We start from the raw sequence: 14,689 nt of genomic DNA on the forward strand, positions 1-14,689 counted from the left end.
AATCGGACAATGAATACCACTGGACACACCATAACCTCCAATTGCGAATGCTTATCAGTGACGAGATTTGAGCAACCACAGAAGCTTATATTTCTGCAGAAGGTAACAGAACAGGCTGTGTCCTACTCTATTAGGGCAGACTGGAGAGGATCCAAATGTCACCTTGGACTCTGGATGGAGGTCTATCGAATAATATGGGACTGCTAAGTACATTATATCCCTCGCACTAGAAAGAATCAGTACATACGACCACAGGGTGTGGAGAACAGGGCTTCCCGTCCGCTCAGCCGTACTTAAGCCACACGCCGGGAGGTTAGTAGTTGGGTGGGTGACCACCAGCGAATCCCTTCTGTTGTATGTTTTTGCTTATTTTATAATATTTCTTATTCACCTTGCATCACAATGTCTTTTTTTTTTTTTTCTTTTGGATAGGACAGGACCCGTTGGTTGGTTGCCCTTTCTTTGTCTTGGTCGGGTCATTGTATCATCAACAACCAAAATAAGCCAAACTGCCAGTCAGGCACACGAACACAATGAAGTTGAAAACACCCACTAGTTCAGATTTCCGAGAGGCAGGCAGTATTCGAATAGTTGCAATCCGTAGACAACTTAGCATCATGGACGCTTTCTAATGTTGCACGATATACGGAGTATCAACGGGCTGGTAGGTAGTTAGTATGCTGCATTGACCAGCCACGGAAATGATCGACAGCAGGCACAGTCAAGTTGCGTGTGCCTGATCCCGGCTGTGGCTTCCGATAGGTCAGCTGGTATCACACTGGAAGCACGCTGCATATGTCATTGAGCTGGTGGACATGTATGTGCGCCGGGAGACCAACATGTCAACGGTGGCTGCGACTCAAGTCGATTTCCCCGCCCATATACCCATGTCGGCTCAATCTAGTGCGACCGACTATTGCCGCTGAATCCCTGTCCAGTTCCATGATTGGCCGTCGCCATGACCACGTTGCGCTCGAGGGGCAGAGCTCTCCATTTTAGATGCAAAAAAATGGCAAACTTGGCAGTATCGCGGAGGGGTTCGCCATGGTGTCTGTGCTGTCATTCTTAAAACCGTCAGCTCACCTCCTGCAACATTCTAGAATGTACCGCTTTGGTAAGAGGCCAATATATAGTAGTTTCTGTTTTATGTAGGGCACAAGGCGGCTGATGTGGGTGTCATCTCCGGGTTACTGTAGGTGACTGCAGATCGTTATCGATGTGCATCTCTACCTACGAATGACAGACCGGGCTTGATCGGTTCACCCTGCTTGACAGGGGTATGTGGGCCCTTAATGCCTCAAGTCTTTGTTCTCTGTACAAGGGTTAGATCCACTGTCAGAATTTAGACCAACATACACTTTTCCAAGCAGCCTGACACCCCACTACATTTAAAGCGGACCGACCCTGGTGGGTGATCACCATTTACTATAACCTACTCACTCACAACTGACCCAGGCAAGCAAAATCACCTAACATCATCAACATGTCTGCCGACCCTGTCGACGTTCTCATCATTGGCGGCGGCCCCGCTGGCTTAACAGCGGCCCTCACGCTTGCGCGTCAACTACACACAGCCATCCTCTTCGATAACCAGTCCTACCGCAACGGCAATTCCCCTTTCATGCACATGATCCCAACATGGGATCATAAAGACCCTGCTCAATTCCGAGAGCAGGCTCGCCAGGAGATTCTATCAAACTACTCCACTATTCGCTTGGAGAACGCAAGTATCGAAAGGGCTGAAAAGAAAGACGATGGCCTTTTCAAAGTGACGGACGCGAATGGGAAGTCCTGGGAAGGTAAAAAATTGATCCTTGCTACTGGATCGCAGGACGTTTTCCCACCCATTCCCGGCTACGCTGATGCTTGGGGGAAGCGCATGTAAGTTGAATACCTACCCCTGATATATCTGGTTTGAACTGACCATCTACCGTAGCTTCCACTGCCTCTTCTGCAAAGGATACGAGGACCGCAGTGCTAAACGGGCCGGCGTCCTCGCCATACAATCCGCCGCGAATGTGCCTATGGCGATGCATCAGGCGGAAAATGCTGCCCAACTGGCCGAACAGGTTACCATCTATACCAATGGACAAGAAGCCCTTGAGACCCAACTGGTTGCCACCTTGAGCAGCAAGGGCGACAATACTGTGTTCAAGGTTGACAACCGTGAAATCACCGGCGTGACGCTTAACGGGGATGATCTGAATGCCCCAGTCTCCGTTCAGGTCCAGCTTGCCGATGGTAGTCAGGTCGAAGAGGCCTTTCTCGTGCACAACCCTAACACACAGGTTAAAAGCACGTTCGCTACTCAGTTGGGTCTGGACCTTGCCCCGAGTTTCGTTCCCGGTACGGGAGATATAGCTGCCGCAGCACCATTCCATCAGACCAGCATTCGGGGTGTGTTTGCTGCGGGCGATTGTATGACGCCGTACAAGGTGGTTGCGGGGGCTATTTCTAGTGGATGCAATGCGGCCGTTGCGGCTTCGGCGCAGCTGCTGGCGGAGAAGCATGGTCATCAGCCACTTTTCTGATTCACCCATTTGGGGTTCTTCTGGACAGTGTCTGGACTATGCTATCATAGACAATGTTTTGAAAAGGAAAAATGGCTGAGAGCAAATACAAAGGTCATATTACATAGAGCAGATGTTTTATCTGGAGATTCAGTATACTGCATACCAACAATCACTAGCATGTGTTGATGCTTGCGGATAAGAAAAAGCATAAAGTTAGTAGGCATTGAGTATACCAATCAAAAAGTCTATGTGGTAATCCATCTCATGGGTAGATTGTTGGATTTTCCCTTTTATGGGGTAACGGGTGATTTCGTCAATAGAGTAGAATGGTGCACTTGAAGCTGCATTCATGTACTTAAGTATTTCTAGCGCGCTATCATGATTTAGTCATTTCTTGGCCCTCCGTCTTATCCTTTAAACATCAATCAATTACTAAGTTCGCCGAGTCATCTTTAATAATATCAATGGAACAAGTTTCATCATCATGGATAAATTACACAGTACCCTCTTGTAGGAACTCCATAAAACCCATTGTTAAGAGAAGCAGCCCAGATCACTAGACGAATCGATATGAAGAACTGCTACTCATACCAGCGCCATATCCACGAGTATATTTAACAGCCACAACGTTCGCATCCCTCCATGCAACTCTAGAACTATCCCAATCCAGTGTCTTGCCGACCTCAACTTTCCGGAGTGTTTCTGTTGCGGCCGTAAGATCATCGGCAAGAAAGAATATGCCCGTACTGAGGATACTTTCGTGGCAGGTGGTGGCCATAAAGTTCGTTATCTCGTCCACGTTCATCTCCATGAAAGGCGACCAGAACATTTCGTCGACCGGGGGAATGGTAGCTGAATCGGGAGTGAACGAATCGATAATGGGCTTGAAGTTCGTGTCTAAGAGAAACAGGCTTGGGGGGAGACCTGGGTCTCTAGAGTATGCTTCATTAAATATATCGGAGAGCATCTAGAGACCGTCGTTAGCAAGGAAGTGCTAGTGGTCAAAATGGTTTAATGAGGCCCTACATATGGGGGGATGGATTCCTCGACGCAGATGATGCACACCAGTTGCTCCAGTGGATTAATCGGGGGTGGGATAATCGGATTCCTGCTTTTCATCTGGATAGTTAGGTTGTGGCTCGGTGCTACAGGGACTGGTGTGACCTGATTGGCAGCAGAGTCGCTCGGCTTCGCCAAGATAGGAAGGTTACTGTTTGACATCTTGTAGTTGTTAGGTTCATGGTCTTGGATGGAGACGAATTGCTGCTCTTTTTATATGGACTATTTGTTGATTGAGGACAAAGGGGTGGGATTCTGGGAGAATCTGTAGCAGCAAATAGGGAAGTGCGATAAAGGAGCCTCCAAGCGCAAACGAGTTTGATTCCTTGTCCATCAAGGCTTCTCCCGTCTTTCATCCCAACTTGCCTTTGTGGTACATATTGTTGAGAAAGATCACAATGACATGCTCGAAATTCCCTCAAGATGTCCTTTAGACGAGTTGGGCATCTCTGCAAGTTGCCTAGCAGGGCCTTAGGCTGGATAGGGCTACCACAACCACACATAAGGTCACAATGGCTCGAATGTATCGCCTTTGAAGGCCGGCAATGAGAGGGCTATAATGAAGCTTAAGGAAGGATATAACCTTGTGGCTTCATGGGTTTGACCATGAATCCTCCTCATTTGTATTGGAAATGTAGACATGGCACGGATCAAGTTCAAAGGTTGATGTTGCCAACGTGCCACAGAAGTCTCACAAACACGCGGGGCAGAGGAGGTACGTCTGGATGATTCTGGTGCCATCACTTCGCCGGAGAATGCTTCAGGATCGACAATCTGGTATTAATCGGGTTTCTAATTATTTTCGAGATACAAAGGCAAGTATGAGCTATTAGTAACTGATGTAGTTGATTGAAATATGGAACGGATATGCTTCTATGCAATTCATGCTATCCAGTACCCATTCTATTTATCCATTCAATTTCCAATGGAACAGAGTTTAAGCCTAAGTTCACATCTCGTGTGCATGAGGGGCTCCTATAAGTGAAACATGGTCAGATCAGAGTGAGCACCCGAAGGTTCAGTCGCAGGCTTGCCTCAGCCACATTCGTCCCCACAGCAAGCAACATTGATATTGCCTTCGAGTATTCCATTACATCCGGCAGATAATGTAGCAACCTGCTGCCCTGAAAATGGATTTGGTTTGATTTTAACTGTGTTCGTCGATGCTACCCGAGTGACAAGAGTAACCTCATCATTCCCCCAATTCATACACAAGTTGGAAAGGACAAGTCTTTTGTGTCTCAACTGCATGGAAAGTGAAAGATATACCCTGTCCTCTCTTCCCCCCGTCACTTCATCCGGCAGCTACCTAACTTCATGTTCAAAGGAAGTACTCATTAACAATCGCAATAAAATATCTTTAATCGCAGCAGACGTAATGCTCATTCGAAGCTATCAACGTGACCTCTGGTGCTTTGCGCCGCAAAACGTGAATACCCGGTGCAGCACAACGGGTACTATGACTGGTGCCTGCCAGGTTGAGCATTGTATGTAAGCAGAGGATGGAGTAGGTCCGGAGTCATCCAACCCAACTAGAACGCACTTCCATTGACAACTGTAGCATACAACATGCTTGACCGTTTGCCTGACACAGTACTACTGCAGATATGGGAATACCTCAGTCCGACAGCCCACAGCGTCTGCTTCGACGATCAAGGCTGTCATATCGCCCCTTTGCTGCGGGTCTGCCGGCGGCTCTACATACTATTCATGCCCCGTGCGCACCGAATGTTCCATATCCACACGTGCTCCTTCCCAAGATCTGAGAATGTCCCCGATCTTCCATTCCTCATCTCTGCTACCCAGAATACATGTCGCTATGGCCATATTGCATCTACCATCCAGGTTCTGAGCATGGATGAATTGGTCGTTACCCGATCTCCCAAGACTGTGCTTCCTCTCGACCCTGTGCTCTTCGAAGCCCTCTTGGCATCCATCCAATCGCCTCCTGACCAGATACTCTGGTGGCGCGAGGCACTAGAGTCTGGCCATAAAGATGCATGGTTATCCCTCCTGCTGCTACAATTACCCAATCTGCGCAAGCTGGAGCTCAAATACATGGACACACGCTCGCCATACCTACAGTGCATCCTATCGCGCCTGATCGATCCCAATGACCCCCTCACAGGTCTCACTGCGCTATCAGAGCTTGAAATCGGTTCTCATTTGCCTGTGGAAGACGTCCATCTATCTAGCGTCATACCATTCGCCCAGCTTCCTTCAGTCCGGAAAATCCGCCTCGTTGGAGCTATAGGCTACTACCCGCTCCCAACTTCGGCAGATGGCAACGAAACCCATTGGGCCAACGAGATCACCAGTTCTCTAATCCCTCCATCATCTCAATCTCCTTCTAAGCTAACACATCTTGCCATTCACGCCTGTTCCACCCTTGCAACACTGCCCAACCTCCTTGCGAGCCTCCCCAAGCTCCAGTCCTTCATCTACTGCCAAGATGTCAGCGGCATCCCCCAAGACTATGATCAGGTCACCGGTGATCGTAACGAGGACGCTGGGATCAATTCTGTAATGCACCGTCCATCACCCGTGCCGCAAGTACAGAATGCCGATGACATACAATCGATCGACACTCTGAATGCTGCTGCGTTGTACCCGGGTCTGGCTAGAGCGTCTGCCGACTCACTTCAAGAACTTTGGGTCACTGTCGTGAGACCTTTCCGTCAGAACGACAACGAGCAACGCGAGCAGGACATTCTGGGAACTCCTATTGGGGATTTACGGGTATTTTCGGCACTAACGCAGGTATGGATTCCAGTGGATAACTTATTAACAATGGTGCGGCAAAGTGGCAAATTACAGAACGGGACAATTGACGAAGTCTGGGTGAAGAACAACCTTTGGGATGTTCTACCTTTAAGTCTGGAGAGACTGTTCTTAGAGGATTGTGATCGGGGCATACTACCTGTGATAGTGAGCCAGCTGAGACAGGTGTTGAAGAGCCAGGTAGGAATGAAGGAGTATGTGTTGTTCCCGTCGTTGAATACTCTCGTGTTACAGCAACCATTCGATGAGGTGGACCGCGTTCCTCTTGTGTGTCCGGTTAATACACCCCGCTTTTCACTGGAGATGATGATGTTGGAATGTGGTCATCGGATGGCGATGAATGATATCCAGCCGGAGGTATACGCGGACTTGATGGATTTGGCGGAGAGGTTTACTATGTTTGATCTGGAACTGAAGGTGCTTGATAAATGGGACAGGAGCGAGGCTTTCCCCTTGTAGTAAGCAGTTTCGACGCTTTGCAACATTATCAATTTGGATCAGGATAGCTAGGTACAATCGTGTTAACATGATAGTTTCAAAACAAGAGATCATGCAAGTAAAAATGTCCGACATTCTTCCTTCCTATCTCCCATATTACTTGTCCGTTTCCATATCACGATTCCAAAACCTCACAAACCCAATACTCTCAGCCACAGAGTTCAACGCCGCTAAGCAGCTTCATCCGAACCCAGCCAACCCATATCCAACATTTCAATAGTAATAGGATCCCAGCCATAGAGTTCCTTAATATCAGATTTAATGCTGGGATTCGGCTCGAAATTCAGAGGGACGGATGAAATCCACTGCTTCACGAGCTCCGTGTCGTTGTAGTCATGAAAGACGCTCCGTCCATTGAACATGAACTGTTCGACAGCAACCTCTTCATCCGCAGCTGCATCACCGGTAGCCATTTTCTCCCTGTACAGCCGCATATCCATCCCCATGGCTATCACTCCATGAATAGGCTTCAAAGTAGGAAATGTCGCGCGGATGTTTTTAAAAGCGCGAATCAGCGTCCCGACATATTGTTTCTCAAAGGCCTGCCAGCCCTTCTCGTAGTACGAATTGTCGGGATGGCCCCAACTGAGGAAGAGGATGGAGGTTGGAGGAGTCGTCCAATCTTGGTCGACTCTAGGAACCTCCGCGCCGGCGAGCAGGAATTGTTTGAGTTCCGAGCGAGTCAGGTCGAGTATGACAGTCGAGACGCTAAATTCGTCAGGTAGGGCTTGCTCGGATTGGATAGGGTCTGCCATGGTGACGCTTTGCCCTTTTCGTGCTGGCGCGTGCATGGTTGAGAAGGCTGGTGTGATGGCAATGTGAGTTCAAGTTATTTTTCAGGTTGAGCTAATGCACTCACATGCACGTGTAAGGAGTGAAAGGTGGGAGATGAATGGTTGCTCTATTTATGGTACTTGATCAAGATATAGGCTTTGCATTCAGTGACTACCGTATTGTTCCCATCTTTGTAGTGAAGTATCGCTTGGTGAACAGATAGGAACGACGGTCATAGTCCTGGGTATCCTAGTATGATAGTTGGAACTTCCCTTGTACAAATCATGGTTTGAACACTGTTATCTCTATATAGGATGATCAATTCTAATAAGCTCAGCCACTAGCCTTAGATTGTGCAGCGGTACTTGGGATCTTCCACTCAACTACAAAGGTGCCCATCACGTCCTGTAAAACCACTGATGTTCACCAGTGTAAGGGATGTGGTATTTAATTAGCATAAGACATTGGGTGAGTCATTGAAGAAATGCTAATTGAATATATTAAAGAAAGGCATTTAGCGCTTTTCGGATCGTCTTTCCTATTATACGTGGTCTTCAAAGGCGCTTTGTCCGCTTTAACAATGGCCTTTATCCGGCTCGCCGTATTGTTTTTGTTAGTAGTAGATTCATATAGTTTCATTCTATTTACAACTGTCGAACATTTTTTCATTTGCTTGTGTGTAATAGTCAGGGCAGACGGAAGCATTCTTGAATAAAATAACATATAAGCTGACAACAAAGCGTGAAAGCCATACCCCCGAAAATAAATGGCCAGTGTGGCTGTGACGGATCCAGGCGTGGCGTCGGCGCAGGCTCTGCTCACTGTGGTAAGCAGAGGAGCAATTCACTCCTGCACCTCCTTTCAAGCGACACGTCAGGTCTTCAATATCTGTTACGTATAGGGACAGACACAACTTAGTTGGATTAAGCGCAGAAAGTGATAGCTGTTATGTAGTTACGTCGCGGAGCGTGAGATATCACGCGATGGGTCTTGTTCTTTGCCAGTTCTTGTAGTTATCCTTGCTGAGACGTAGCTCTGACCTTACATATATTTATTTACACGCATTGCGAGCGTTTGATTTTTCACAGCCAGACAAGCTAAGATAGAAGTTCACAAGACTGCGACAGAAATCAAGACTAACCAAGTAAACTCAAGAAGAACCATTCGAGGACCCCTGTTTTCAACTCTTGGCATAAACCACAACCTTGTGCAAATAGGCAAAGCACTATCGCTGACATGCCAAGGGGCCATGAGGGTAAGACGAGTCATGCGCAGCAAGGGCTAAGGCTTCCTTCGAGAGCCATTCCCAGTCTTGCTTGAGGAGGGCGTATTACCTAAAACGACTATGCGGCTCAATATCGTGATTGGCCAGGGCAGCTGGATGATTGGGCTTCAGCAAGGAGACGGGTGAATGAGGCTTGAGCGGAATGTAAGAAAATCGTAAGATTTGCAGATCGGTGCCGATATTTGCTATATTCAGGAGCCGTAAGCACTAGGTAGGGTCTGGAGCAGTATCCATTTTAGCCTGTAGCCTGCTATGTATGAATCACACGCAGTAAATGGGATTGTACACAGTATAATCAGAGCTCTTCTCGGTTTTCAGGCTCGGTCGGGTGTATCATGCAGTGAACTGACCTCGAGTCTTGGCGAAAGTGTACTCCGTAGTATGTTCTGCTCAACTTTGCTATCCGAAGTCAGCCTCAGTGTTCTCGTCAGACCCCTTTCGGAACGAGAGCTTATTGCAATCTCAGGATCATCAAGGTAGCAGCCAAATGACGTTTTACTAGGCAGGCAAAGATGAGAGACTTCTTCTCGCCATGTGACTCAGGATTCCGTCTTGCATATGCGACACGGCATGATTTGCTGGCTGAGCGGAGTCGTATTCCCCGTATGTTGCATTGCAGTCAGAGTGTAGCCCCCAAGCACGAGGCTGAGCTTATTGAAGGTCGGCAATTGAACCCCGCTTCGAATGGTCTTACCCTGCCTTTATTTGTTAAGGTGGTCCTGGTTATAATTGTCGGTCGTGTCGATGGCGGAGAGTCCTTCATCCCACTCAAATATGGGGTATGTCAACAAAGGCAGTGTACTTGCTGTTGGCATCTTGTTTATTGCTTTAGGCACCCTCGCTATTGCTGCCCGCTTCTATATCAAATATCGGCGAACCCGACTGGGAGTGGAGGACTGGCTTGCGTTGGCAGCATGGGTACTTGTTCCATTATCAACCTGACGTCTGTACAGATACATCTCTAATAAAAGAGTTGAATAGCTTCTAGTCACCGGTGATGCGGTAGTAATGATTATCGGTAAACATTGTTGTTCTGCATCGTACTCGTTGTTCAATCGCTGACAGGAGCATACATGGAAAGGATCCGCCACGAACACCGTCGGCAATCATTCAGCAGCCATTCCCGCGGATCGTACAATTTGGGCTCTGACCTTTATTGCAACGGTATAGTTCTTCTCTCCAGGTTACCAGGTTCTTGATACTGACATGGATTTGCTGCTAATGTAGCTCCAATTCTACTTCGACATCATCCAGATCCTCGCGCTCACTTGCCTGAAACTCTCCATACTATGGTTCTATCGAGGGATATTTGTCGGACGGGTGTTCCAGATTGCAAGCTGGGCGCTGATTAGTATCGTCGCCGTCTGGGGTCTTGCGTTCATCCTGGCGAGAATATTCTCCTGCGGCGCTGATGTCAAGGCCAACTTCGAGTTCCCCGGGAGTATGAAATGCTCCCACAGTCTCGCCACCTATATCGCGCTTGCCGCATCTGATGTGTCAGTCGACCTGGTCATCTTGGCTATCCCGGTGCCGCTTGTGCGCTCTTGCCCCTCTTCATCTTTCCGGCGAGAAGCAGATTTGACCAAAAATAGATTTTGTCGTTGCAAATGCCGCTACACAAGCGGCTGGGGATCGTTGCCATTCTTATTGTTGGAATGGGGTAAGCCATTTCATAATCACTGTCACTTTAATGGTGCTTACTATATGCATTCAGAGCAACCATATGTGGTATCGCCCGTCTTAGCCTCTTCGCTTCGATTCTCGGGCCAGAATGTATGCCTCTACACTATACTCCATATGATACCTACGACTTCACTATTAACAGAGATCCAGCTAGCTCTAACGCCTCGACTTCGCTTCATCAGGTCCTAGCCTCCGATAAAATCGGTCAGACTCACACCTCGTCACTTACACTCACCAAAAGCTAACGTATACACCGCAGCTATTGTCAGCATCCTCATGTTCTGGTCTATGCTCGAGATCGGCGTAGGAATTATCGCCATCTGTCTCCCGATTCTTTATCGACTCGTGCGAGATGTTTCGCTATCTTCGAGGATCCGAAGTCTGTTCACACGGCCTGAGAGTCCAGGCAGTGACCTTTCGGGGAACCAGCCATCCGTGGGATATCGTTCCATGGAATCCAGGTTCAAACCTCGCTCGCTATTATGGCGCACCGGCACGTCATATGGTAACCACACTGGCAGTGGAAGCAGGGGACAGACGGACGGGAGCTCGGAGGAATACGAGTTACGGGCACCGTTGAGTCCTCCGTTGGGGGCCAAACAGGTTCCTTCTGGGACTGTCCCTACAGTTCCTCCGGTGCCAAATCCTGATCCTAGTGTCCGACATGGCAGAGGACAAATATGGGAAACGAAAGAGATCAGACAGACGTTTGAGATTGTCTGAATCTATACATATCCATGGAACATTTCGTATCATAGACCTCCTTAACCAAGCCCCTGATTCTCCAGCGCTACCATTACGACCGCAGCGGTTGTTTAAACCCCCTTCAGCGCCGCCACCACAAAGCACACCCAAGCCGGCAAATCCGTTAGGGCCCTAATCCAATTCATCCTCAACCACTTTCCCATGGAAACAGTGACAGTCCCCTTGGGTATATCCCTCTCTACCGCAGAAATCAATCCCAGTGCCAACCTCATATATAGCATATGTGCCAGACTAAACCCTAGTCCAAGCGCATACCAGCTTCTCGGACCGGTTATGTGGAGTTGATCGCGAGCCTTATCGGCCTGGTGGGGAATTCTTCCATGGCGCATCACAACGTTGGGGGCATTCAGAGCCTCGTGGGATGTGGGAATCGGGACTTTTAGGCCTCATTTTTGCTGCTTTTGGTTGGATGAATGGGCTCTCTCGCCTTGCTTATTTACGCTTCGAGCCAACAGATCATCCGTCTTCCATGCTTACTCGGCTCGGATCTGAGCGACTCCGCCCAACCCATTCCATGGCCCCCGGATCCTGTCATCATCCGTAGCGGATCCGTGGACTGGAAATTATCCGGGCGATCTGTCAACGATCCGTTCCATCTCCACTCGTCTTATCCCTTTTCGAACACTGTCTTCACCCAAGTATGTACTGTTTTGGCGGAGTATTAGGAGGGATCGAGTTGGCTAGGAGGCCATCCTTGCAGCGTTGTACGTAGTTTACACCGGGCGTATGCCTAGAATGCTTGCCATAGAATCTATCAACAGTATACAAATAATGATCCTTACTTCCTGTTTGACTTGCTTAGTTTCTCTTTTCTAAACGCATAATAAGCTTCAAGGCTTGCTTGTTGTAAACAATGGCGGAGAACGATACCGCTGTCAGCGGCCGTGCGAGAGACACGACAAGCATGCCCAATGCAACAGGGGAAATGTCCAAAGAGACCAAGACTGATAAAGAGAGCAAAGAGAACAGCGATGAAGTGAGCCAGCCAGCGACCACCACAAAGTCATTTCGGTTCTTTGCGATCATTGCGGCACTCGCACTTTCAGGGCTCTTGACTTCGCTCGAGGCGACCATCACCTCAACTGCTCTGCCCACTATCAACGCAGACCTGGGAGGCGCTGATCTCTACGTCTGGGTGGTCAATGGATTCTATCTGACTCAGTACGTGGGCATCTCACCTCACCTTTACTACACCCTCACTACACCCTCACTACACCCAGCATGTTTCATCTAACGCAAGACTGCTTGCAGGACAGCATTCCAGCCACTATTCGGCCAGATCGCCGACATCTACGGTCGGCGATGGCCCATGATCATCAGCACCGCGACCTTCACTCTCGGCAGCGGCCTCTCCGGCGGCTCCAATAACATCAACATGCTAATCGCCGGCCGACTCATCCAAGGCATCGGTGCCGGCGGCATCAACGTACTCATCGAGATCATCGTCTGCGATCTGCTCCCTCTCCGCGAACGGGGCCGTTACCTAGGCCTCATGTTTGGCCTCATCGCCATCGGAACCACTCTGGGCCCTCTCTTCGGGGGCCTCATCGTGCAGTACACCACCTGGCGCTGGGTCTTCTACCTGAACGTGCCCATCGGCGGCGCCGCCATGGTCACATTATTCCTGTTCCTGCGCGTCAAATCCGACCGCACCCCGGATTACCTGCAGCGTCTGAAATGCATCGACTGGCTTGGCAACGCCCTCTTCGTCCTCTCCATGATCTCCGTCCTAATCGCCCTCTCCTGGGGCGGCAGCCAGTACCCCTGGTCCTCCTTCCGGGTTATCGTGCCCTTAATCCTCGGATTCGTAGGCTTCGCCCTCTTCTTCCTCTACGAAGCATCGCCGACATACTGCCTCAACCCCACCATGCCGCTGCACCTCTTCGCCAACCGCACCTCGGCCACGGCATTCGGCCTCACCTTCCTGCACAGCCTCTCCGGTATCGCCGTCATGTACTTCCTCCCCGTCTACTTCCAAGCCGTCCTGGCCGCCTCCCCCAGCCGCTCCGGCGTGCAGCTGCTCCCCACAATTCTCTTCATGATCCCCGCCGCGATCACCGCCGGCGGCTTACTCTCCAAACTAGGCCGCTACCGCCCCATCCAACATGCCGGCTTCGCCTTCATGATCATCGGGTTCGGCTTATTAACTCTCCTGAAAGCGCACGCCAGCACAGGCCAATGGGTCGGATACCAGATCCCCAGTGCGGTGGGGACAGGTCTCGCGCTGCCTGTTCTCCTACCTGCCGTGCAGGCCTCGCTCACCGAGGCCGATACGGCGCTCTCTACGTCGACGTGGGCGTTTATTCGCAGTTTCGGACTGATCTGGGGAGCGACCATCCCGACGGCGGCGTTTAATAATCGGGTGAATGCGTTGTTGGGGAGGGTGAGTGACGCGAGTGTGGCGGACCGGTTGAGGGATGGGAAGGCGTATGAGGCGGCTACGAAGGCGTTTATGGATGCGATTACGGATGAGGGGACGCGCGCGCAGGTGGTCAGTGTTTATGTCGATGCGATTAAGACGGTGTGGTATGTTTCGATGGCGTTTGCGGGGTTGGCGTTTTTGTTGGTCATGGTGGAGAAGGAAGTTCCGTTGCGGAAGGAGTTGGATACGAAGTTCAGTATGGAGGAGAAGGAGAAGGAGAGTACTGATTAGTGTGCGCCGTGAGGGGGAGAAGGAAAGAGGTTTCTGGTGTAGTAGTGATTGTTTCTCATTCTGAAAAGGAAAGCAGTAGGGTTGCTTGTCATGGGTGTGGGTTTGAATATGCGTCCCGTATAATAGCATGCAGTAAGGCTACAGGCTAATCTCTGCTTATTCGTTCACCTTGGCTACTACGTACTTAGACGGGCATGGCTCGCGTGAACAAATATGGGGCCAGATCGGAACATAACAAAGGCCTTGCCAGAAATTCAGTCTTGCTTTGCTTTTTCTATACAAGGAATCAGATAGACAGGCTTGCAGGAATGTACATATGCTATCCAGCTATTGAAATTGTAGGTGCCGCTCTTCCGTCGTCTGGACGTTTATATGACTGACGTTCATGGTAGGTCCGGTAACAAAGGCATCGCCACCTGCCCGCTTGAAAACTTCCAGCTGGTAGAGTCATACGGCGCCAAGGAAGGAGATGTCAGGGAAAAAGGATGGTCTCTCCATTGTACACATAACACGACACAATTCAAGGATGATGACTACTTTATGCGGACTGGCATAACTCACGAAATATACAACTCACCGCCCTATAGACCGCTAAAATGGCAGAACCTAGCGAACCTCGACCAAAAACCCTCGGATTTAAGCGGACTTAAGCATGTCCAGTTCCTAGAAAACCAGCTG

General features: G+C 49.5%; 6 protein-coding genes across 6 annotated transcripts; 4 read left to right on the forward strand and 2 right to left on the reverse strand.

Annotated features, from left to right (window-relative positions):
• Positions 1-1,483: 1,483 nt before the first annotated feature.
• Positions 1,484-2,531, forward strand: ASPBRDRAFT_129665 (NAD(P)/FAD-dependent oxidoreductase; the record flags this gene model as incomplete). Its single annotated transcript, XM_067618159.1, has 2 exons — positions 1,484-1,881; positions 1,937-2,531. 2 exons carry the CDS (start codon positions 1,484-1,486, stop codon positions 2,529-2,531), a joined length of 993 nt encoding a protein of 330 aa, XP_067477370.1.
• A 485-nt stretch (positions 2,532-3,016) lies between these two features.
• Positions 3,017-3,734, reverse strand: ASPBRDRAFT_678782 (uncharacterized protein; the record flags this gene model as incomplete). The annotated part of the gene is made up of 2 exons (XM_067628972.1): positions 3,017-3,480; positions 3,540-3,734. 2 exons carry the CDS (start codon positions 3,732-3,734, stop codon positions 3,070-3,072), a joined length of 606 nt encoding a protein of 201 aa, XP_067477371.1. The 3' UTR covers positions 3,017-3,069.
• A 1,548-nt stretch (positions 3,735-5,282) lies between these two features.
• Positions 5,283-6,812, forward strand: ASPBRDRAFT_56844 (uncharacterized protein; the record flags this gene model as incomplete). The annotated part of the gene is made up of 1 exon (XM_067627642.1): positions 5,283-6,812. The coding sequence occupies one exon, from the start codon at positions 5,283-5,285 to the stop codon at positions 6,810-6,812; it is 1,530 nt and encodes a 509-aa protein (XP_067477372.1).
• A 209-nt stretch (positions 6,813-7,021) lies between these two features.
• ASPBRDRAFT_130091 (uncharacterized protein) lies at positions 7,022-7,606 on the reverse strand (the record flags this gene model as incomplete). The annotated part of the gene is made up of 1 exon (XM_067618198.1): positions 7,022-7,606. One exon carries the CDS (start codon positions 7,604-7,606, stop codon positions 7,022-7,024), a length of 585 nt encoding a protein of 194 aa, XP_067477373.1.
• Positions 7,607-9,684: 2,078 nt separating this feature from the next.
• ASPBRDRAFT_197826 (uncharacterized protein) lies at positions 9,685-11,316 on the forward strand (the record flags this gene model as incomplete). Its single annotated transcript, XM_067621141.1, has 8 exons — positions 9,685-9,828; positions 9,892-9,928; positions 9,992-10,074; positions 10,138-10,446; positions 10,503-10,570; positions 10,625-10,683; positions 10,744-10,797; positions 10,853-11,316. The coding sequence occupies 8 exons, from the start codon at positions 9,685-9,687 to the stop codon at positions 11,314-11,316; spliced, it is 1,218 nt and encodes a 405-aa protein (XP_067477374.1).
• A 958-nt stretch (positions 11,317-12,274) lies between these two features.
• Positions 12,275-14,224, forward strand: ASPBRDRAFT_156689 (MDR family MFS transporter). Its single transcript, XM_067619406.1, has 2 exons — positions 12,275-12,519; positions 12,610-14,224. The coding sequence occupies exons 1-2, from the start codon at positions 12,284-12,286 to the stop codon at positions 14,009-14,011; spliced, it is 1,638 nt and encodes a 545-aa protein (XP_067477375.1). The 5' UTR covers positions 12,275-12,283; the 3' UTR covers positions 14,012-14,224.
• The last annotated feature ends 465 nt before the right edge of the window (positions 14,225-14,689 follow it).

The sequence above is a fragment of the Aspergillus brasiliensis genome (genome assembly GCF_001889945.1).
Source record: "Aspergillus brasiliensis CBS 101740 unplaced genomic scaffold ASPBRscaffold_9, whole genome shotgun sequence".
Taxonomy (NCBI): domain Eukaryota; kingdom Fungi; phylum Ascomycota; class Eurotiomycetes; order Eurotiales; family Aspergillaceae; genus Aspergillus; species Aspergillus brasiliensis.